The sequence below is a fragment of the Anastrepha ludens genome, chromosome 6, assembly GCF_028408465.1.
Source record: "Anastrepha ludens isolate Willacy chromosome 6, idAnaLude1.1, whole genome shotgun sequence".
Lineage (NCBI taxonomy): Eukaryota > Metazoa > Arthropoda > Insecta > Diptera > Tephritidae > Anastrepha > Anastrepha ludens.
In genome coordinates this window covers 26,290,185-26,313,604 of record NC_071502.1, presented here as the reverse complement: position 1 = coordinate 26,313,604, position 23,420 = coordinate 26,290,185, and the positions used below count along the sequence as shown (strand labels likewise).

The 23,420-nt window shown below is 38.2% G+C and overlaps 1 protein-coding gene across 1 annotated transcript in view; it reads left to right on the top strand.

Annotated features, from left to right (window-relative positions):
• The window catches only part of LOC128866954 (ras-related protein Rap-2a-like), a 62,421-nt gene extending 53,188 nt beyond the window's left edge, over positions 1–9,233 (top strand). Inside the window, exons 2-3 of the mRNA XM_054108025.1 lie at positions 2,953–3,906; positions 8,662–9,233. Of these exons, the coding sequence (XP_053964000.1) occupies positions 3,508–3,906; positions 8,662–9,006 (744 nt within the window). The 5' untranslated portion in view covers positions 2,953–3,507 and the 3' untranslated portion in view covers positions 9,007–9,233. The remainder of the gene's footprint in view (positions 1–2,952; positions 3,907–8,661) is intronic.
• The last annotated feature ends 14,187 nt before the right edge of the window (positions 9,234–23,420 follow it).

Here is a 23,420-nt window from a genome sequence, read left to right as displayed (position 1 = left end):
GCTTGGAGATTTGCGAACTCGCCCATACTGCATGCTTTCACCCGAATGTCGCCGTTGATTTGTTTAGCCTGCAGTTGATATCTTCATCTGCCCCCGTTCGGCTATCGTGATAGTGCAGCTGAAGTAGCAGAAGCTTACTGCCTATACATACATAACAAGGGCTCACAGCCAACGTTTGTAACAGCTAGAAGGCAGGAGGTGATTGATCTAACCCTATCAAACTCAAAACTTGGGTGGTCAATAAAGAACTGGAAAGTCCTTGCCGAAGATTCGTGCTGGGACCACAGGTACATTGAGTTTCAGTGTGGCGAGGAGGCACAAATGCCATTGCCCTCTAGAAACCCAAGAAAAACAGACTGGCAGAAGTTTAGGGAGGCGTTGCGGGACCTTGACGTTGCGCTACCAAGACCTCGAAAAGAACAGGCCATTGAGGCAGCTGTTGAGAAACTCAACGCTGCCCTAACCGAATGTTTTGAGTCAGCCTGTCCAATTCGACCTCTCCCTAGCCGGACTCCTTGATGGAATCGCGAGCTCCAGATGTTGAGGCGTGAGTCGAGAAAACTTCTAAACCGGGCCCTCAAGACTAACCTTGCAGAGGACTGGGAGCGATACCGTGATGTTCAGAAGAACTACAAGAGGCTTATTCGGGAATCGAAAAGAGCTTCATTTTGGGAATTTTGCACCGGTATTGAATCTCTGAGTGACACGGCGAAATTGGTTAGGATCCTGAAAAGGGAAAGGAAAAGCTTTCTGGCAGTGCAAAGGTGTCTTTGGGAAAACGTGGGGTCTCTCTCCTAGCAAGGTCCTATGGATCTACACGGCTATGATAAGACCTATTATCACCTATGCATCAGTGGTCTGGATGAGTACACTCTCTCTAGTGGGAGTCAGGAGGATCTTATCGAGACTACAACGCACTGTGGCCATCTGTTGTACCGGAGCTTTTCCGACTACTTCAGGCCCAGCACTAGATGCTCTGATTCGTTTACCACCACTTGATGCTTTCATCCAAGGAGAGGCCTTGAAGGCCATCTGCAGACTGAAATACAGTGGGAACTGGTACGGCCTTGTCCGGCATTGGAACACAGAGAAGGCATGGACATCGATCCAACGATTCTCTCCATGCCCCTTGATTCAATGCCATCAAGAGTCGTACTTGAAAAGAGATATAGTGTAGTGCTACCAGAGGCTCAGTTGTGGGGAGACTCAGAAAATGAGCCCGACAAACACTGTTTTCGCATTTTTACGGATGGCTCCAGGACCGAGCCTGGCTCCGGCTCTGGGGTTGGAATGCATGCATCTGTGTTTCAAGCGCAGGTGTATGCAGTTCAAGAAGCGATGAACTTTGTTGTGGAAAAACGATGGAGAGGCAGATCTGTATGTGTCTGCAGCGACAGCCAAGCTGCGCTTATGGCCTTAGACAGCCCTCCAACCACATCAGGGATAGTGAAGTCCTGTAAATTCAGGCTGAACTATGTCGGTAGACATAATAGCCTGATGCTAAAATGGGTCCCTGGACACGTGGGTATCGCGGGTAACGAGACCTCTGACTCCTTACCTATGATGGGCTCTGAGGCCAACTTCTTTGGCCCAGAGCCCGCTTTGCCACTCCCTTCTGCGGCCATCACGGCCACGGTAGCAAATGGGTAACTACCACCCACAAGCAAGCTTGGCAGGCTGAGAGAGACTGCAAATGGACAAAACTGATGTTACCTGTCATGTCCGATCGACTGTCGCAAACCCTTCTGTCATTAAGCAGAGGGGAGTGAAGACGGCTGGTTGGACTGATGACGGGCCACTTTCTGTGGCAAAGCACATGGAAAGGTTGGGCATCTCAGACAGTGTACTCTGCCCAGCAAGTGGAGAGGAGGATGAGACGGCGGACCACTTCCTGTGTGTCTGCCCCGCCTTCGCTCGAATCAGGTTTGAGGTCTTTGGCACTGATGTGTTAAGAAGCGACCATCTTGGCTCCTTGGCACCACAAGATCTACTCAGATTTCTTCGGAGGTCGGGTAGATTTAAAGAAAATTAAAAGGGAATCTAAGTGTAGTACAATGGACTAAATTAATGTCTGACTGCTGCACTTGCTAGTTGTCCCGACAAAAAAAAAAAAGAAAAAGCAGAAGCTTTCGTCTAATTCCAACGGACACCCGTCTATTGGTGCGTGACTAGCATTCGGAATTCAGAGAGATCGTAGGTACGAATCTCGGTGAAAGTTCAAAATAAAGAAAGAAAAAGTTTTTTCTAATAGCGGTCGCCCTACGGCAGGCAAAAATCTACCGTTCGAAGTCGGCTTAAAACTGTAGTTCCCTCCATTTGTGGAACAACATTAAGAAGCACGCCTCTTAGTTTTTTCCCCCCTGTGTGGTATTTTCCCCTATTGTATCACAATGGACGAATTTTGATTCTTTGCCTAAGTCGGCCTGCTCGCGTGGGCAGCCATTTATCCCTTCCTATCCTAAGGCAAACGGAATAAACGATTTCTGAACCGATTCCAACCTACTATTGCGAAATTCATGATAAGGCCTCCATATAAACGTTGCATGCTTCAAGTTGTACTCGATACAAGTGGAATATAGAGTTTTAAAGGGATATAGACCTTTAAAATCGTGACTGAGTTTGTCGAAAAAATGTAGACCCGGAACACAATCTTGAGAAAATATAGCTAATATTTGTTTTAACGGTAAACTGTAAGTCGAAAAAACATTTAAGAGCCTTCAACGCCTCGTTCAACAAATCTAAATATGGATTAAAAACATAATACGATGTCTGGATAGACCTACAGATTTAGTTATTTGATGGCATTTCTTAATATTAACACACTTTCAAAATAGTTCACATAAAGAGTATATTTGACCAAGTTCAGCCTGAGGCTATATGTCCATACATTTAATATACATTTACGTACAAATTATATAAATCCAATTTTCTTTTCCTTTTATTTTTCCACAGAAATTTTCATAACAAACTTAAGGATTTAAAATACACCAGGACACGCGTTCCACGTACACCGGAAGAAAGGAAATAAAGTACATTGCGTAATTCTGCTGAGTGAAAAGCTGGATGAGGCAAAAAGATTGTGTTAATTGAATTAAAAACCAAGGCTGATGGTAGTTTTTCTGGCCAGTAATAATTGAAGAAGAAAAAAATCGACTCCCATGCAGCAAAGCTCTGCACGACGCACCGCAGCTCAATTAAAATAAATCGAAGCGAAATAATTGATGCAGACACATTTTACGACACAGAAGTGAGTCTCACAGTGCCGCAGACGCCAAGCTTATTTATCATTGCATTCATTGCATACAAGCACAATTTGTAACACTCGAACACCCAAACACACAAAAGCACAAGCGAACAAGTGCAACGAAAACGCCAATACCATCATCAACAACATCAAACAGAGCCGAATAGTCGGGGGAGACAAGTGATTGGTGTATTCAGCAGGAGCTGCAGCAACTGTTAGGCGGCGCAGTGGCAGCGAGTGGTCGTTTAAGCACAGCCGCGGCCATGCCAGGGTCTTGCCAGCGTCTCCGTTTGCCCTCCCTGACGGCGATGATGCGCGCCACGCGCGCTTCTACCACCGACTATACCGCCTCCACGATACGCAAGGAGCAGCGGCGTGTCGTCATGATGGGCGCAGGACGTGTCGGCAAGACTTGCATCATTTCACAGTTCCTTTATGATAAATTTCAAACGCGTTACAAACAGACGGTGGAGGAATTGCATCGTGGCGAATATGAGCTGCCCGATGGCTCAGCATTAACGCTGGATATTTTAGACACATCCGGTTCGTATGAATTCCCAGCCATGCGCACCCTGTCGATATCAACAGCGGGCGCTTTCATACTGGTCTATGCTGTGGATGACAAGCAATCATGGTACGAGGTGGAACGACTAAGGAATCAGGTGAGTGAGTGATGAGCTGACGTGAAAGCGAAGTAATTGTGCGGGAGTAGGCATATAAATATTGAAGAAAATATATTTAATTTTAGTTTTCATTGCTTTTAATGTTGGGAAAATTTTTATTCCTCGCTGAATGAGCAAGCGTGAGCTGGCCTATTGTATTTGTACACTTTGGTCTAATGATTAAGTGAATTTTTACTGATTTCCTTGGCGGGTTAGTAGCCAATTACCTGAGTATTTAATCTGACAATTTCTGGCCAAAAATAGCTCCTCTACAAATCTTTGAATTTAAACGGTGAAATAGTTCGTCAAATATTTTTGAAGTGAAACTTTTTCGGCGTCGATGGACGAGCGAGAATGGAGAGTAAAATTTCAAGGCCATGCAACGTTTTGAGCATTTTCGTTCCGTGAGAGAGAAAAAAGATATAATGTAGAGGAAAAGAAGAGAGAGAGCTATACCTTATATATATTTTAGATACACTTTAGGCTATTTTTCCTTGTGGTAGATAATTTCTAGTAAGAAATAACACTGCCTTCTTCTTGGCGCTCGTTTGGTGCCTATGTTTTGGCGCTATATTTCTTTGGTGCTTACTGTTTGGGGCGTTTTTTGGTTCCAATTTTTTTTGGGGTTTTTGGCGCTTATTTCCGTTTCCTGGCTAGTGCTTGTGCGTACTATAGAGGGCTATCCATTCCGGCTTCGGATTTATTGGTATTTCCTTGCGGTAATTTGTGCCGTTGCTGCGATCCTGGAATCGCAGCGTTTGTGTGGGTGATAAACGCTCGGAATAGTGCGCGTTGTTGCTACGGTTTGTGGCTGGCGTTTATTACACCGTTCGACCCTTCTTCGATTTTTGTAAATTTTGTCATTTGTATTCTCTGCAAATGTTGTGATATTGTATATATTCTTTCTCTCTCTCTTTCTCTCTCTCATTCTCTCTCGGGTCTCTCCCTCTTTCTTTGTCTGCCTTGAAAGTTTCACTTCTGTTTTGTGTACTACGCTATACGCACTTTTTATTTATTTCTAACTGATCAAGCCGATTTTCGCTTGGAAGAGATATAAATATAAGTAAAGCTATAAAAACAAAACAAAAAAAGTTGAAAAAGTTACTGTTCAGAATGTAGCAAATCTGCAGGGTTTTAGTGCGCCAGCCTAGGTGCGCTACTATGAGTTTCTTTAATGGGCAGTGGTCGTGGTATTTGCCCGATTTCCTTAAATCCATATCACACTTGTCATGACCAAAGGGCACTTTGTATGCTAAATTCAGTAGAGTTTGATAAAGCGACTTGAGAGCAGTCGTAAGTTCAGAGTAAGAATTGTGGGCTATTACTCCTTATATCTTTCTCTGACAAACATTTTGTTTACTTTATTATAAATTTTAAATTTCATTGGGTCTGCTAATTCGTGTTGGAAAAAATTGTCTGAGAATAAAATATTATATTTTTATCGGTGCGCAAGCAAACAAAAAGTGTGAGAACGAAATGTTTGACACCAACTAAATATTCGCGTGAATTTGAGAAAAACAAAAAAAAAAAAACGAATCTAAACTTATACGATGATCTGTCCGCTACTGCTTTATAGATTTACTTGCAAGACTGAAAATGTCTTGCATTCATTATGTGGAGAAAATGTGAAAAATCCTCTGGGAAAAAATGATCAAAAATCAACGAGCAAACTTTACTATTTTTGTTGATAGCCAAACATCGATCGAGGCACTGGCCTCAACGTGCATCAATTCAAGATGCGTTAAAGTATGCAGGGGGTCGATCTCGCTTATCCAATAATACAACACCACACTTTGTTGAGTCCCTGGCCACTCGGGAGAGGAGTGAAATAAAAGATGAGTGTGATAGATGACATAAGTATCCCTCTTAACGAACTATACCAGTACACTGCGATTGACTTAAGCGTAATCACAGAAACCAATAGAAGGTGGTCTCTGACTATTACAGAACTACAGGGTCTTCAAAGCGCTCTGGCCAAAACTAAATGTTAAAAGTATAAAACTTCTGCTTGACTTTAATAGATCAACCACCAGCTTCCTCACAGGTGTACTATTGGCTCCTCACAATGACTTCTGCAGGAGTTGTAGGGACGAAGAACAAATTGAGTCGGTACAGCACCTCTTCTCCGAACGTGCTGCACTTCGACGAAGTCGTGCCAAATATATTAGCGATTATTTCTTTGAAGACTTGAGAAATTTGCGAAATGTCTCACTTGACGGACTAGTTATATATATACATATATATATATATATAATTGGCGCGTACACTCTGTTTGGGTGTTTGGTCGAGCTCCTCCTCCTATTTGTGGTGTGCGCGTCTTGATGTTGTTCCACAAATGGGGGACCTACAGTTTCAAGCCGACTCCGAACGGCAGATATTTTTATGAGGAGCTTTTTCATGGCAAAAATACACTCGGAGGTTTGCCATTGCCTGCCGAGGGGCGACCGCTATTAGAAAAAACTTTTTCTTAATTTTGGTGTTTCACAGAGACTCGAACCTACGTTCTCTCTGTGAATTCCGAATGGTAGTCACGTAGCAACCCATACGGCTACGGCGAATATTATTACTCTAGTTTAAGATGATACTGAAATCTACACTGGCGGTTCTAAGATGAACTGTGGGGTGGGAGCTGGCTTCCATTCAGAGCCGCTCAACCTATCTCAGTCAATTCGACTTCCTGACTATGCCAGCGTGTGCCAGTGGAACCAATTAGCGATCAGAGAAGCATGCAAATCACTCAAACTCTACAAGGAAGTTGGTGCAAGAGCACCTATCCTTTCAGACAGTCAAGGAGCTATCAAGGCTAAGGAGCTAACAACTCCATTTCATCCAAACTGGACTTATAGTGTAGAAAGGAGCTGAAATTGCTTAGTCATTGGCTTCATATCACTCTGATATGAGTTCCTGGTCATAGGAACCTACGGGGTAATGAGATAGCGGATGAGCTAGCAAGAAAAAGTTCGACACTAGACATAGCGGAGGCGGTGGCGGTGGCAGTCTCCACCCCACCCAGCACAATAAAAGCATCCATTGCTTCACAATATCATGCTTTAGCCGAAAGAAGATGGAAGCAACTAACTACATGCGTCACAACTAAAAATCACATGGCCGTCGTACGAAATCCAAAGGACGAATCACCTGTCAGGATGTTCTCGACCAAACATCTCACGCATCACTGCAACCCTTACAGGTCATTAGAAAGTAGTGGGTCATGGAGCCAGACTCAACCTCCCCTTCAATACCATCTGCAGAAGCTGTCAAGCGGAAGAGGTGAAAAAAAGTCTTTGAGATAAGAATTGCTGCTATACTTGGATCTCACAAAATGGATCTGACGGAGAAGAGGGATCTGAATAAAAAAGAAAAAACAAGACACCATCGTCCTCGTGGGAGGTATTAAAACGGTGCTGGTCGCTAATTAGAATTATTTCAATAGAAATACTCAACCACTTCAACAACAACAACTAGTTTAAGATACCATAAACCGAAGGCCCTGGCAGCCAGTGCTTATTTCGTAAGGGGAATAGTTATTAAGGGGAGAGCCTGATTTATAAGGTCTAAAAATTGCATCTCTTTGGGATTTTTTTTTTTAAGGAAAAAATTAATTTAGCACCGCAAAGTTTTTTCTATCTTTTAATGAACAGAATTTAAAAAGTATAACAAATTTTTGTACTGGTTAAAACAAGCTAAAGAAAATGTTTAACATAGAAATTAGTAGAGCGCTGCAACGCTGGAGTCTCCAACTGCCGTACAAGATACAGCTCGTAATTATTATTTAAAGCAAAAAATTCAAATGGATTTCTAATTATCATAATTTTTTATTCTAGAATCTAGATGAACTAAGAAAACTGAGAGAAATTCCAAAATTTCAACTTTTTGGAGGCTTTAAAGAAAAAAATGCCTTTCTATAAAAAAAAAATTCACTTCGACTTGGTATAAAAATCTTGAAAATTTTTTTTTATCTATTTTGTTAGTTCAAATAGAAGAGAATTTAATACTGAAGGGAACAAGCTATGATTCATTTCAAAAGGTTCATTAGTTTTTTTCAAAGAAATCATAAAAATGAAAAGTCTGTACTACAGCGTAACTACCTAACGCTCGCCTACCTTTGGCTTTGTATCTACGGAAATATTGAGAATTAGGCTCTGTAACTTTGTGTGAATATTCTGAAATATATTAGGAATCGCTTAAAACGAAAAAAAAAAATGATTTTTTTGACCTTATAAATAAGAATAAATAAAAAAATTTCATACATTTGATTAGTGGTCAATATCCTTTTTTAACTTTAAAATTTCATGTGCTCTCTCTCTTCATGAGGTTTTTGTGCAAAGTAGGAATTTACCTGTACAACAAGCAATATGAGGCTATGGCATAAGTGACCAGCTTTGCGCTGTCCGCAAAATTTGCGCTGCTTACAAAATTGAATGTTTCTACCAAATGAAAAGTACTTATTGGCTTAATTTCTAGTGTTCGAAGTGTACTGTTATGAAATGTGTGATAATTATTATGCTTGATTTGCGTTGACCTCGACCTTACACATTTCTACCAATGTCAGTCGCTCAAATTCCAATGTAATTCAATATAATTTTATAGGCCATGTGGATTGTAATTAAACAAGGGGTGTGGCATTTATAAAAACATACAAACATACATACATACGTCCGTTCATCCATTCAGTCATATTATCTACTGAATCTGAATTGCATCACCTCAACTGTCTCACATTCATCACCTTATTCTCTTTACTTTTCGCTCCAGATAATTGCGGCTCGTGGTCTCAAAGTGCCCATCGTCATTGTTGGTAATAAGGTGGACTTAAATGAAGCCGAACGGCAGGTACAGCAGGAAGTGACCGAAATGATTGTGTGCGAAGATTGGAAATGCGGCTACATCGAATGTTCGGCGAAAGACAATGTTGGCATTGTGGAGATCTTCAAAGAGTTGCTGGCACAAGCAAACATTCGCTACAATCTCAGTCCGGCTGTGAGGCGGCGCAGGCAGTCACTACCCTCCTACAGCAGTGCAGCAGCAGGTGCAGCACGCGCCAGCAAGAGCCCATCACACAAATACACATTGAAACGTCATTCATGCACCATGACATGAAGGGCATGAACGGATGTCATGGAAGCAAAGGTGATGAGAATTCCTTGAATACATATAAGGAGCTGCACTGATTTTATTTGAAAACAAAACAAGAAGAACAAGCTAAAAACAAGCATAGGGCGGGTGTGAACAGGTGGTGTGTCAATACAGCTAAAGGTTGTGCCATTTATTTGCGGCGAGCTGTCAATGATCAAATGTTATTTAAGCGCTGGGCGAAGGTTGTGTACGTTGACGTACCGTCGAAGGCAAGAGCAGGTGGGCGCCATTGAGCGGTGTGGCAGGTGTCATTTGGAAGGCTGCTATCAACGTCTTTGGGTTTGTTTTGTGTATTTTCATTTCACCGCCGATGACGTTAACCGTAGCGCCGTCAATGTCAAGTAAATTTCTGTGACATCGTCAATATAAACGCGCTTTTTTTTGTTTTTTTTTTTAATTTTTGTTTTTCGTTTGTTTGATGTGGTTGCATTTGGATAAGGCTGTGTTGAGGTTAGAGGCAACGAGAAAATAATTAAAAAAAAATGAATAATGAATGAAAAAATAATTCGTAGAATTGTAATATATGTCTTTGAAACTCACATAAGAAGCATAAGAAAAACGCCAAAATTATGAAAGATAAACGAAAAACGCAGACAGTCAAAGTATTTTTCACAGAACTGATATTAATTTTTTATATACTTATTAAGTCAACAATTTTGGAGCAATTTAAGGACAAATACGGGCGGGTTTTCGAAAGACGTAAATTTACGCATACATACACACATACATACATATTTAGTCAAGAAGTTGTCTAACCAAGTAAAGTTTAAAAATATCCCATTTTGATAGGATACGCGTGGGAGTGTCGTTTTGTAGTATACTAAGGATACAATTTAGTAAATACGTGTAGACTTGAGTTTTTTATATATGAACATTTTTAATAGTCTATTTTTAGGTTGGTTATAAATAGATTTTGCGCTGGTATTTGTAGTCACTTTAGCGTAATAAAAAATGACTTTATTTACATTCAGTTGAACTTCTACGAGGAATTCGGCATCCGCTTTTGTGATGCCGGCAAAGCAAACAGTCAATAAATACGAGTATTATTACTTACTCATGCCGCCAGAGAGCCAGAGCCGGCATTGCACGAAAAAATCTATGAACTCTGCAGCGTAGCATTACATTTGTTTCATCCCACAGCGCCAGTTCTGCTTACCAAAAGTGACCCACTGGGCGCATTATATCATAACCTCAACCTTCATATCAAGAAACGGGAGTTCTTACCCACTTAAAGTTTGAGAATAGATTAAAACCGTTTCGACCCTAAGGCCTCTAATCATTCGCTTTACCGGATGAGTTCATTTTACATACATTTTAAATGCACCAGCTATCCTGAGGGAAACTTCGGAGGGAACTAGCTACTAGAATCGAGGAGAAATCGCGTTGGTCTTTGCAGTAGAAATTTACATATCGTGCACGAGAACACGTCAAAAAATTTGTGCGAATGATGAGGAAGGATCGTAAACATATCGCACCCTAAATACAAAAGGGTCACAACTCAAAATGTACCTTTTGCTCAAATATGAACGAGACGTTATCAATAAAACGGTCCACGGATGACATATGGCAAAAATAAATTTTTTGTTTTTTGGTAGGACTGTTATAAGCTTACATGGCAAATTTCAGCGTGATATGTCCCATAGTTTGTTTTCTGTGCTACTGTAAACAAGTCAAGCTCGAGTGTGGAAAATTTTGAGTTGTGACCCTTTTGTATTTAGGGTGCGATATATTGGGTTGGGGAATAAGTTCATGGCGTTTTTACCGAAGACTTCTATTTAAACAAAAATCTATAATTATAGCAATAAGCTAATCAATTTTATATTCGCCATTGCTGTTTACAACCTCTTCCCACCTCTCGACCAATTTATTGATGCCGTTCCGCCAAAAATCGCCTGATCTGGAATCAAAGCAGTTGCAGAGCCAGTTTTTAAGAGCCTCTTTGTTGTCGAAGGTAACGCCCTTTATATGGTTTGACAGGGAGCGGTAAAGATGGTAGTCAGCCGGTAGAAGGACCGGAGAATACGGCGAATGCTGAAGCATCTCACATTCGAGCTCCTGGAGTGCAGCTTTGATGACTTGTGCTACATGTCGCCTGGCGTTGTCGTGAATGAGTATCGTTTGGCCATGTCGATCAGGTATTTTCAATCGAATAGCATTTTTAGCGTGGTGTAACCGGGCAGCATAGAGCTTCTTGTTGACCGTGGCATTATTTTCGCGCATTTCCCAATGCACCGTGCCCTCTCAGTCTCACCAGAGACATATCACGATCGCCTTCGGATGAAGATCCGGCTTGACTCTCGGCTTTGGCGTATCTCCTGGAGCCACACACTCCTTTCTTTGCTTTTTAGCGCTTTGATGTAAAGGCAATATTTCTCATCCCCCGTGATGATTCGGTACAAAAAGAGCTGTTTATGACCGCGAGTTGCTGGATGGCGGGCGAAATGCTGAGAAGAAATTGTGCCGACTTTCTCTTTTTTTTCGTTGAGCTCGTGAAGCACCCAGGCTCCAAATATTTCGGTAAATCCCATTGAATGAAGGTGACTGAGAATCGTTTTATGATAGTAGCTCAGTTTTTCCGCCAATTCACGATTGGGTTGACGACTGTTCTCCTTCAAAAGTGATTTGAGACGTTCTTCATCGTATTCAGAAGGTCTTTCACTGCGGGACGTGTCATCGACGTCAAAGCCATAATTTGTGAACTTTGCAAACTATTTCCATGCTGTAGATTCGCCTATGACCTCTTCTCCGAACACAAATGTTTCGGGCTGCTTCGGTAGCTTTTTGTCCTCGATGAAATTAAAGTGGTTGATCCATCAGATCCATCCAAGGGCCACTGCATCACGTGTTGTTAGCGCCAAAGCTTCTCCTACTCTCCTAAAGTGTAGTTTTTGCGCGCCGAAAGTGAAATTTACTACTCAACTGCCTATTTCAAAGCTGATGCTATTGCCGCTGACGTTTGTCTAGTTGCAAAAAAAACAAAAAAAAACAAAAAAAATTGTTTATTTGTTTATGCTGCTTAATCCCTTAACAAAAAAAAAAAAAAATTAAAATGTTGCACTGGGCCTGCAAAATAATGGACACCACTTCGTTATCTGCAGAACACTTTTTCGCTCGAATGCCTATTTTTCATTTTTGAAAATCAATAACCATGTAAATGAAGAGGCTTAATTTAGATTACAAGGCGCAGGTAAATAGGTCAGCCGTCGGTCGCAGTCGTGCAAACGAAGCAAATCCGCAGAGACATCTTTTAATTTTTTAAAAGTGTAGTGCGATTTTACTCCTTTAATAGTCACACGGTTTTAAACTTTAAATTGTTTGATCGATACTTCACGAGATTTCGATCACTACAGCCATCTGTCGGGAAAATAATGGATTTCTTTTTCCCCAAACTCATAATACCTTTCGAATCCCAAAAAACTGTAATCATCATCTTTCCCAGCCATTGTAATATTTTAAACTTCTGGTAGTACTGCACCACTTTTGTGCCATTGCATGGACTATTGGAAAAAAATCTGGCCAAATTCCGCTGTTTCATTTCAAACTTCCGGGTAGAAGTTGGACCGAATGTAAATACGGACAGATCCACGCATACAAATAAGTAGTTTTAGATGTTTGAGTATATAATTCGTGCATACATTTTAGAAGGTAAGAAAATAATTGAAAACATATATAAAGGAGGCGCAAAACTAATCAACTAATTCGTTTTTGATTAACTTTTTTAAAAAAAATTTAAATTAAAAAAATACTAAACAAAATTTTTTTTCAATTGTGGGCCTTTATGGGGTTATATACAGTTAGAAGGCCGAAAAAAGCGAATTTTCCAGAATGTTTTCTAAAAAAACTTTTAAATTTATTGATATAAAAATTTTTACACACACTATGTTATCTTATAGCTGTATTTTAAGACTTAGTATTAGTAAAAATATTTGTTTGGAAAGGAGCTACAGCTGATCTCCGGGTACTACTCTCAAAAAAGACGTTTTGCGGTGACTACTATATCTCCGAACTGGAGCCTCTGAAATTAAAAAACCAAACAGATTTCGTTAAGGTAATATTAAATCTAGTAATTAATCGGAGAAATAAACAAGAATTTTTTTTTGACAAAATGGCGGTTTCTCAAATAAAAAAGAATTCTATTATCTAATATATCTTCTATTAATTACTAAAAAATATATTTTTGAAGCTCGTGGTAAAAGTTGAGACTAATCGGTTTAGCCGTTTTCGAGTAATGTTGGTCAGCGACTTTGAAAACACCATTTTGAGAAAACGCGTATAAAGTTTGAAAAGCACCAGGTCTAAGTCTGAAACGCCTTTTCAAATTTGCGTGTAACTTCGAAAATATCCACCGGAACGATATTAAATTTTCTGTGTGTATTCTTAAATATGAGCACATTAAGAAAATAAATTAAAAACAAAATCGATTTTTTGAAAATTCTAATATAACTGTATATAACCCCTTACGCGCTCCATTACTTGTCTGTTTGTATACGGCAACTACCTACTTCACAATTGTGAAATATAATTGACGCACGACGTTATTAGCAAAAATTATAAATCTTTCGATAGGATGATTAATTTTGCGCCACCTTGTATATGTACATATGTAAAGTATATTCGCAGATGAGTAATATAAAAAAAAATTGTTTAATAAGCATGAAAAGTAAGCGAATCCAATTTTCAAATTTAATTTTTCACAAACTTAAGCCATTTAATTCGTCAAACCAAGGCGCATTTATTAAAAATGGTGACACTAGACAAACAATAATATTTTGTACGTTTGATTGTCAATGCAAAGTATTGGTAAAGCAGAAAGCAAATAATGTATTCGCCTTGTTTCATTCTGGGCTGACAGCCACATGGACGCGGCGATAGAAAAAACAAATCAGCTGATTTACTGAAACCGCCTTTAATAGATTCGCCTTGCTTCAAAATCAATTTTTTAAATTTATTTCTCTAATTTCGACTTATTTTATTTATTCATTTATTTATTTAAATAGAAATGTTTGGAAATGGCACCGGTAATTAGGTTTGGTATTCCAAATAATAAAAATTTACTGCACTTCGCTTCTTCGTTTAAGTTACACACAAAATTCGACGGAAAAATTTATGCTAACACCTTCTTGCCCGATTTCCGGACACGAACTCATTTGATAGTCGAAGAATCAAGCTCACACCACTCTTTAGTCTCTTCTTTTGATTTAGTATCACGATGATAGACCCGAAGCTCATCTATAGTGATGAATCGACGCACGAAATCTATCCTTTTATCTTTTCGAATACGCTCTAAATATTGCTGAGAAAGTCGCTTAGTCGCATTCGAATGTGCTTTTGTTCCATTGTTAGCGAATGTGGCTCTCCTTGTGCACACAGGTTTCTGTCAATACTTCAGTCAAAATATTGCTTACACTGCCCAATGAGATGCTTAGGACTTCTAATAGATCTCTTTCAGTCACTTGATGAATTTCCAATAAGATTAACTGCATGTTTTATTTCTGGTGTTGTTGCTGTTTTTTGACGTCCTTACCGTGGATCGTCTTCAAGGTTTGTACGACCACGCTTAAACTAAGAAACTCATATTTTTATCGCACTAATTCATGGCGAAGAGTCCACACTTTCAATATTCGTTCACAAATTGCCTTTGCAAGGTTTAAAGCCGCCAAAAATAAAAATTCAATCACTGCGCGATACTTGATTTTTTCCACTGTATAAAATACTGGACATGGCGTTACTAAATGGCAAAGAATGAAGGGACAGATTGAAATGAAACTTCACGTACGTTCATATGAAGGGAAAGAACCAACTTAGATGTTAGGGCTGTGATTCATTCGCTGGAAAACTACGATTTGAAACCTGCTGAAGACTTTTCATTATTTCCGAATTATAATTTCAATATCGAATAAGCAGGCAAAATCACAGAGGCACTAAATATTATGCTTAACCGATTACCAATAGAGCAATTCGGTAAGCAAACAGCTGCTAAATCAGCTTTCAGATTAACAGAAATCGGACCACTCAGAACGAACCGAAGAGGACACTCTTCAATTTTAGAAACATTCCTCTACATTCCTAGTACAACGGGTTTCTGTAAGACCAAGGGTATCGACTGAAATAAATCCTTCGTCACAGAATTTCCTTCTAAAGAGAAATGGGATAACGGACTTATTGTTAGAGAAAATGATATATATATCTATACAGATGGCTCTAAAGTAGAAAACAGAGTAGATGGAGGGGCTAACTCTGATAAATTCGGAGTTAGCCAATCATTTCGCCTACCTGATCATTGCACAATGAAGTCTTCACATATTCGGACAGTCAAGCGGCAATAAAAGCGTTAGAATCTAAAACACACTCGTCAAAAACAGTCATAGAATGTTTTAAACTTCTAAATGACGTATCAAAATACTACAAAGTACACCTTATTTGCGTACTAGGCCACAGGAATATAGCAGGGAGCTGCAAGGAAGATGAACTTGCTCGAACCGGTACAACGCTTGATCTCTAAGTGGATATGACGCTGATACCTATGCCTGTAGCCACTTGTCAACTATTTACAGATAGATAAACCAACAACAAGGTACATACAAGTTGGCAAAACCTCACAACGTGCGAGCTAAGCAGACAGTCATGGCCGAAATGGAACAGCGGTCGTACATAAAGTCTGTTGGGATTTAACAGAGAAGCTATAAGAAAAATGATAGGGGTATTAACTGGCCATTTTTTAATAGGCAGCCACGCTAGAAGGTTAGGACTCCCGTACTTTGATTTCTGTAGAAGCTGTCTTAATACTGAAGAAGAGGAAACAGTCAGACACCTTTTATGTGAGTGTGAAAGCTTAGCTATAAGGAGGCTGCGCACTCTTGACACGGCATTTTTAACCGATGTAGCGGACATAACGCATCTAAAACTAACGAAGCGCTGCTCGTTTATTAAAGCGGATGGTTTGAAAAGGAACCCATAAGGTAAGGATATGCACCAGTGGTATCACAAGGGATCTGCGAAAGGTCTAAGTGAGTCGATGCGACAGCCACCCTACCTACCTACCTACCTAAGCAGGCACATTTGCACATTCCATAAACAGTTGGTTAAAGAGGGTAAAATTTACCGCATATGCCAGTGACCACCGACGCGACATAAAACTGGTTACAAAGTACACACAAATTTGAGAATATATTAGGTTTTTTTTTTCGTAAAATTTTGTATTGCTTTCTAAGCTGTGAACACTTTTAAATAATTAGAATAAAGCTTTTTTTATTATTTGTTCATTAGTGTCCACATAGGACAATGGGTGCCGCTTAATATATCAGTTTGGGGGAAAATAAATCCATTATTTTTGTGGAATTTTTTTTTTTTTATTTAATATTTATTTTATTTACAATAATATAATTTTTTTGTTTTTTTATTCCTTCATAATTATATTATATATTATTATTTTTATATTATTTATTCTTATTTAACTACTTTTTATTCATAATGTAAAAATTATTTGTAATTTTAAGTGCAAAGTTCAATTTTAATTTTAATTTTTGTATCTAACAACAGAAAATTAAAACAAAAGTAATATATTTCAAAAATTTAAGTATTTGGTCAGTTGAAGTCATTGAACCCATAAATAAGATAAATTCCAAATGCTTTTATTTCGACTATTTTTAATATAATTAAGTTATTTTTTTCAATTTTAATTTTAATTCCACTGTTTATAAACAGAAAATGTAAAAAAAGTATATCAAAAATGAAAGTATTTGAAGTGGTGAATAATCAACCCATAAATGAGACAAATTTCCAACGCTTTTACTTCCACTATATTCTTCATTAATTGATTGCCATTTTTGTTTAATGAGATGCAGTGAAAATGCAAACAAATCCTTGAATGCATTAATCGAAATGATAGTTTACGCAGGCATAAGGCAATAATGTAGAATAAAGTTTGGAAGCAACTGCATTACAACAATAAAACGCTACCATATGGAGATGCAGAAATTTAAGGTTTCTATCAAATGCAGAAAGAAAAACAAATTTTCATTTACAAAGAAAATTTTTGGTAAACTAATTGTGCAAATATTTCATGCCCAGAGCTTAAGGTATTTTTAGAAAAGCATTTTTGAACATCAAAAATATTTACAGAAACTATTAAAATAATTAACACAAAAATTTATAAATGTATTTGCATTTAGATGTATTAGAAAACAAACGCACAGTTGTGTGTACGTACCGATGTGCATGCGAAATAAAGTAAAAAAATAAAATAAAAAATAACAAATATTCCAATAATCCAATAAAATACAGTTTTATATGCAGTTTTAGTATTACTTATTTAATAGAGATTGAACGAATCGAACAAATAAATGTGGCTGCATAGAGAGGCATAGATTAAAGCAGCTGATATAAACACATACATACACAGTTATATCTACATACGCATATGCATGAGAAACTTTCAATAGTGTCATGTAATTTTGAGTGCGCGACATTCGCTTGCGAATTCTGTAATAGCATTTTTGTGAGCGAAATTGAAAAGCAGCGTCAAATCGCTTAGGCGTACCTATCGAATTATTACACCAAACAGCATATGACAAACATATATATGTACATATAACTCCGCTGTCTAAAATAAATAATAAATGTTTAATCGCAGCGCATCAAGCTGAATAATACCTACAATACATTATTACATATTTACAATCACAAAGAAGTACACAGAAGTAAAGCCTCAATCAAATAGTGGAGCGCAGGTGTCAAAAGCCTGCATTTGCATAGAAGAAATTTTACAAACAGCAAGGCAGTTAAAATTATGCCAACATATGAAAATACGCGTACCAATGCAGATATAAGAACGTTAAATGTGAGCAGTTTTCTAAGGAACTGGTTTTGTTTCACGCGTTTTGTGACTTTTTCTGAACTAGTGGAAAATGGTTAGAGAATGGATTATTTGGTGTTTGAGGACGCATTTTCTAAAGAACTAGTTTTGTTACATTCGTTTTGTAACTAGTGATGAACTAGTGGAAAATGGTTAGAAAAAGGGTCAGTAGAATGGCTCAGTTGGCTTTGGAGTACGCGTTTTCCAAAGCACTAGTTTCGATTGATGCATTTTGTAACTACTCCTGAACTAGTGGAAAAAGGTTAGAGAATGGGTAAATTGGTTTTTGAGTATGCATTTACTAAAGAACTAATTTCGTTTCATGCGTTTTGTGACTGGTTCTGAACTAGTGGAAAATGGTTAAAAAATGGCTCAGTTTGTATTTGAGTATGCGGGTTCCAAAGAACTAGTTTCGTTTCACGCGTTTTGCAACTAGTGATGAACTAGTGGAAAATGGTTAAAAAATGGGTCAGTTGGTTTTTGAGTATGCGTTTACTAAAGAACTAGTTTCGTTTCACGCGTTTTGTGACTAGTTCTAAACTAGTGGAAAATGGTTAGAGAATGGGTCAGTTGGTTTTTGAGTACGCGTTTTCCAAAGCACTAGTTTCGATTGATGCATTTTGTAACTACTCCTGAACTAGTGGGAAATGGTTAGAGAATGGATTAGTTTGTGTTTGAGAATGCGGGTTCTAAAGAACTAGTTTCGTTTGATGCATTTTTCAACTTATCCTGAACTAGTGGAAAATGGGTCAGTTGGTGGTTGAGTACGCGTTTTCCAAAGCACTAGTTTCGATTGATGCATTTTGTAACTATTCCTGAACTAGTGGAAAATGGTTAGAGAATGGATTAGTTGGTGTTTAAGTACGCGTTTTCCAAAGAACTAGTTTCGTTTCATGCGTTTTGTGACTAGTTCTAAACTAGTGGAAAATGGTTAGAAAATGGGTTAGTTGGTGTTTGAGTACGTTGCACCAGTTTCGCTTCACGCATTTTGTGATTAGTTCTGAACTAGTAGGAAATGGGTCAGTTGGTGGTTGAGTACGCGGTTCTAAAGCACTAGTTTTGTTTTATGTGTTTTGTTACAAGTTCTGAACTAGTGGAAAATGGTTAGAGAATATGCCAGCTTTTGTTTGAGTATGCGTTGGCAGGGCCGCCACCAATATGGTATTGCTTGGGAGCGGTTCCACGGCAAGTGAGCCAAGCATATTGTGCTTTGTAGTAAATTTATCAGAAAATGTGTGTATTTGTGGGCTTGAGTGTAATCAGTTAAACAAGTTAACCCTCTACCACAAAATTGTAAAATTTGCACATTTGTGCTTTTCGCATAAAGAAGACGAAATATTTATATACTTGCAATTTTTTTAAAAACTTTGATTATTATTTTAAAATCATTTTTTATAAAATTTTTAAATTTTTACGATTTTTTTTTTACTTTTTTAATTTTTGTGTAACATTTTAATCCTTAAGCTAGCTGACTTTTGTTGTAGTTTGAACTATATTTAAAAAAAAAAACTAAAAAAAGTTAAGCAAAAAATAATTAAATTATCACAACTTTCAGTTTGTCGCGCTGCTATTATTTTGAACACACCTGTAAGTTTTTTTCGAGATAAAACACACTTCGCTTTATTACTTCATTGCTTTATCACAAATAGGGGAAGGAGCTCGGCCAGATACCTAATAGAAGTGTACACGCCAATTACTTATTTATTTTTTTTTAATTTTATTACCACAACAAATTTCAGCACTAAGCGCATTAAAATACCTTTATTACTTAATATTTAATTAGGTCAGTTTCATTAAATTTAAAAGAGTTATTGTGAAATGAGTAAATGAACTAATTCAATTTTAAAATTTATTAATTTTTTTAACATAATTTGTTAACCACAGCATTAAAAGGTAAAAAAAAAATAAATATGTCCTCATGCCTTCTACAAATTTCTCTAGAATTCAGTTTTAACAATAAGCTGGTGCCACTCTGAAAGATCGAGAATTCGATTTTGCATGCTTTTTATGAGGCTTTGAAATGGTTTTTTTTATGTTTTTAATTTAAAAAATTTTTTTTTTTGCTGTTTTGTTTTTTTGCAGATTATTTTCGCACTATCACAGTTATCTGGTGATCCTAATTTCTCACAATTTTAAATATACGTGTCATTTCAAAATCTCAAATAAATTTTATATGAGGATCTGGTTCTTAATGAGCCTGAAGTCTCTGCAGTGCCAAGTTGCCCTTACTTGATTCTTTCAATCAAAGTTCTATAACTTCCTTAGTTTTCCTCCGATTTGCTTGAAATTACACAAAATTACAAAAGTGTTAAGCTTTCTTAATATGCAAAAAACCAAGCATTGATTAAAAAAATCAATGAAATGAGCCTTAATTGGCACTAGTACCAAGTTGCCCCTCATTATCATCATCATCATCAACATCACTCCTTCGTCTCCGTTGCGGAGCATAGCGCCAAAATAAAATTTGTTCCATTTTGTGCGATTCCCGGATATATTTTTCACTTGCTGCCGGGTCATTATTTTATCCACGGCTTTGTATTCCTCTTTGCTGCAGCGTCGCCAAGAACCCCTAGGCCTGCTTCTTCTGCGCTGTCCTTGGGAGTTTCAGCCCAGCACTTGTCTGCTGATTTTAGTGCCACCTTTCCGTAGGGTACGACCGAGCCATCTCCATTTACGTTCTCTTAATTCAGTTGTACCAAGTTGCGCTTACTACGCCAATATTCCACCAAATCGGCCATTGCGTGACCGAAGTCAGCGCGTGCTAAGCTGCAGTTTGTTTTATTTTTTGCTCTTACAAAATTCAGTGCAGTGAACAGAACCAGTTTAGAATGCCTGCATAAATTCGCCAAAGGGTCAAAATTGCCACTTCTTAGGAAAACGTCGCTTAAAAGTAGTCAATTGAGAACACAAAACGCAGTTAAAGATAGCCAGTGTCTAGCAGTGCTGTGCCAAGTTGCCAGTGTGTCAGTTTTAAACTACTTCGTTTTTCTGCATGGTATTTTCTACGTGGGAGAGCAACTTTGAATTTGTATTTGTAGCAAACTTTTACAAAGCAGATTTTTCGCAAAGTTTTAAGAAACGCGTCATAGTACGGAGAAAGTCACAGAAATTTGATGCTCAAAAGTTTTGCGCCGCATTGGATGAGTCAGAGAATGTGAAAATCATTGCAGGTTGTTGTTACAAAGTTTGATTCATATTTATTAAGAAAAAAATAGCAGCATATTTGCTATTTTAGAAAAATAGAACCAGTGCAATTTTATAAATTGCTTGAAAAGTTGTTGTTTGTAAAAATATTTATTGAAAAACTTGGAAATTATGGAGGTAAAGTAGTATTGGAAGTCTTATTGATACTTGCAAAAGAGTTGAAATTAAGTGCAGATATGGGAAAGAATTAAGAAAAGCAGAATTAAGAAACAAATTTATAAGCAAATGCTCAAAAGCCATTTTTATATTTATTGAATGAAATGAAATCAAATGGTTTAAGAGAAATTAAAATTACGTATTTGCTTTTTGTAAGAAAACTCCAATAATACAATAATTGAGATAAACAGAATTTATTGTGTATGAAATTTATAAAAAAGAAAAATATTTATGAGGCGTATTGCGTTGTAATAAATGTGCAAAAAAATAATTAAATATGAAACCAAGTCTTTTAATGCTAAACCCTGAGGAATAGCTTTACGTAACGGATGACGCAGGTAAAGTATTAATTTATATGTTGTTGCTGCTGAATCTAAGTAAAATATAGACCAGGGCCCAAATCGACACAAACTCGTCGTAGATGAAAAATTGATAATTCGTATTACGGCTGAACTTCGCAGGTCGCGATATTATGAAAGTGGAATTTGATTAGGTCGAACCAAAGAGCACCAAGCGATTTGGTGACTACTAAAACACTCAGGCTAAGAAGCCCATTGTATTTGGAGCTCTGGAAAGAGGGTAGATAGTCAAGGAGGAAAGGAGAAAAGTATCAGAGAAAGTGATAGGAAAGAATAGAGACAGAGACAGACAAGAATAGTCCTGTGAGAATTATCTAGTTTGAGACAACGAATTTCACTCATTCTCACGACAACAGAACCCACAACTCGTAGCCGTGCACTAGTAAAGGCAGGACAGTCACAGAAAAAATGATCAGTGCTATCCCCCCTTTCCAAACGTGACAGGCACATCGGGGCCGCAATGATTTCAATGATGGTCATATGCTGACCCCATCGTTTGTGTCCTGTAATGATACCGACCATCAACCGAACGGCTTTCCTTCCAAGTTTTAGTAGAAATCTTGACAGTTTTCTGTTCGGGCTTGTCACAAAACACTTTGCAGTTCTGCAGCATTCCACACCATCTGGACCATCGCTCTTTATGTAAATTGCATACATAATCACTGATCCAATTCATGATTCCTGCGGAACTGATGCCGACTAGCTCACTTATACCTTACAGTCCAGTTGTGATACGATTGTGCGACGCGGGAGCCGAATTTATTTTTTTTTATGAAATCATTTTGTGGCTTTTTCGAAGCACAGGATTTGGGCCTACTCCTCGCCGGACAGTTCCGCAAGAGAATTTAAAAAAACATCTACCTAGAAAACCTGCTCCGATTTCAGCCAAAGCTGGATAATTGCAAAGGAAGTGCTAAACTATTTCTTCTTCATCTCTATAACCTCTACAATATTAGTGGGAGACAAGAGCTAGTATCAAGGAATGCCAGCCAAATACCCAATGCCCAGAAGTACAAGCCACGAGCTTCGAGATATTCTCCCTTGAAAAGCTAAGCAGTTCCTTTATCTTTATTTGTGGCCACAGCAGCCTAGCTGTTACGTATGTGCCATATCTCTCTTTGTCCTATAGGCCTCTTGGATATGTTGTTTTTGATTATTAGTTTGCTCGTGGCTATAGGTGTCCCAATGGTACCTCTATCACTAGACAGTTGAAGAGTAGTAGGTTTCCTGTCTAGCTCATTGGCTTTACAATTCCCTGCAATATCTCTCTGCCCGGAAAGCAAATAAAGTTGACCTCTTTCTTTCATTGCTTGCTCTGGGGTTCCACAAGGTAGTATTCTGGGCCCGCTTCTTTTTGTTCTGTTTATTAATGATATGTACTCTGCTTTTCGTCAGCAAGATTCCTGCTTTATGCAGATGACGTTAAGATTTATTCGACGATTACTAGTTCCCTCGACTCTGAATTGATGCAAATTGATTTAGATAATTTCAGCAACTGGTGTATCAATCAATAATCGTCATCGGTCAACATAAATAAGTGCTTCCAAGTTACCTTTTCGAAGCATACCACTGTTATTGACTCCTCTTATCACATATCGGGAACACCCCTGTCACGCGTAAGTGAAATTAAAGACTTGGGTGATATAATATTTGATTCGATACTTACTTTTACCAGTCATATAAATTTAATTATTGCCAAATCTTACGCCATGCTTGCTTTTGCTAGGCGTCATAGCTCCGATTTCTCCGACCCTTATACGCTGAAGCTTTTGTATACGGCGGTTCCAAACTGGGGTATGCATCTT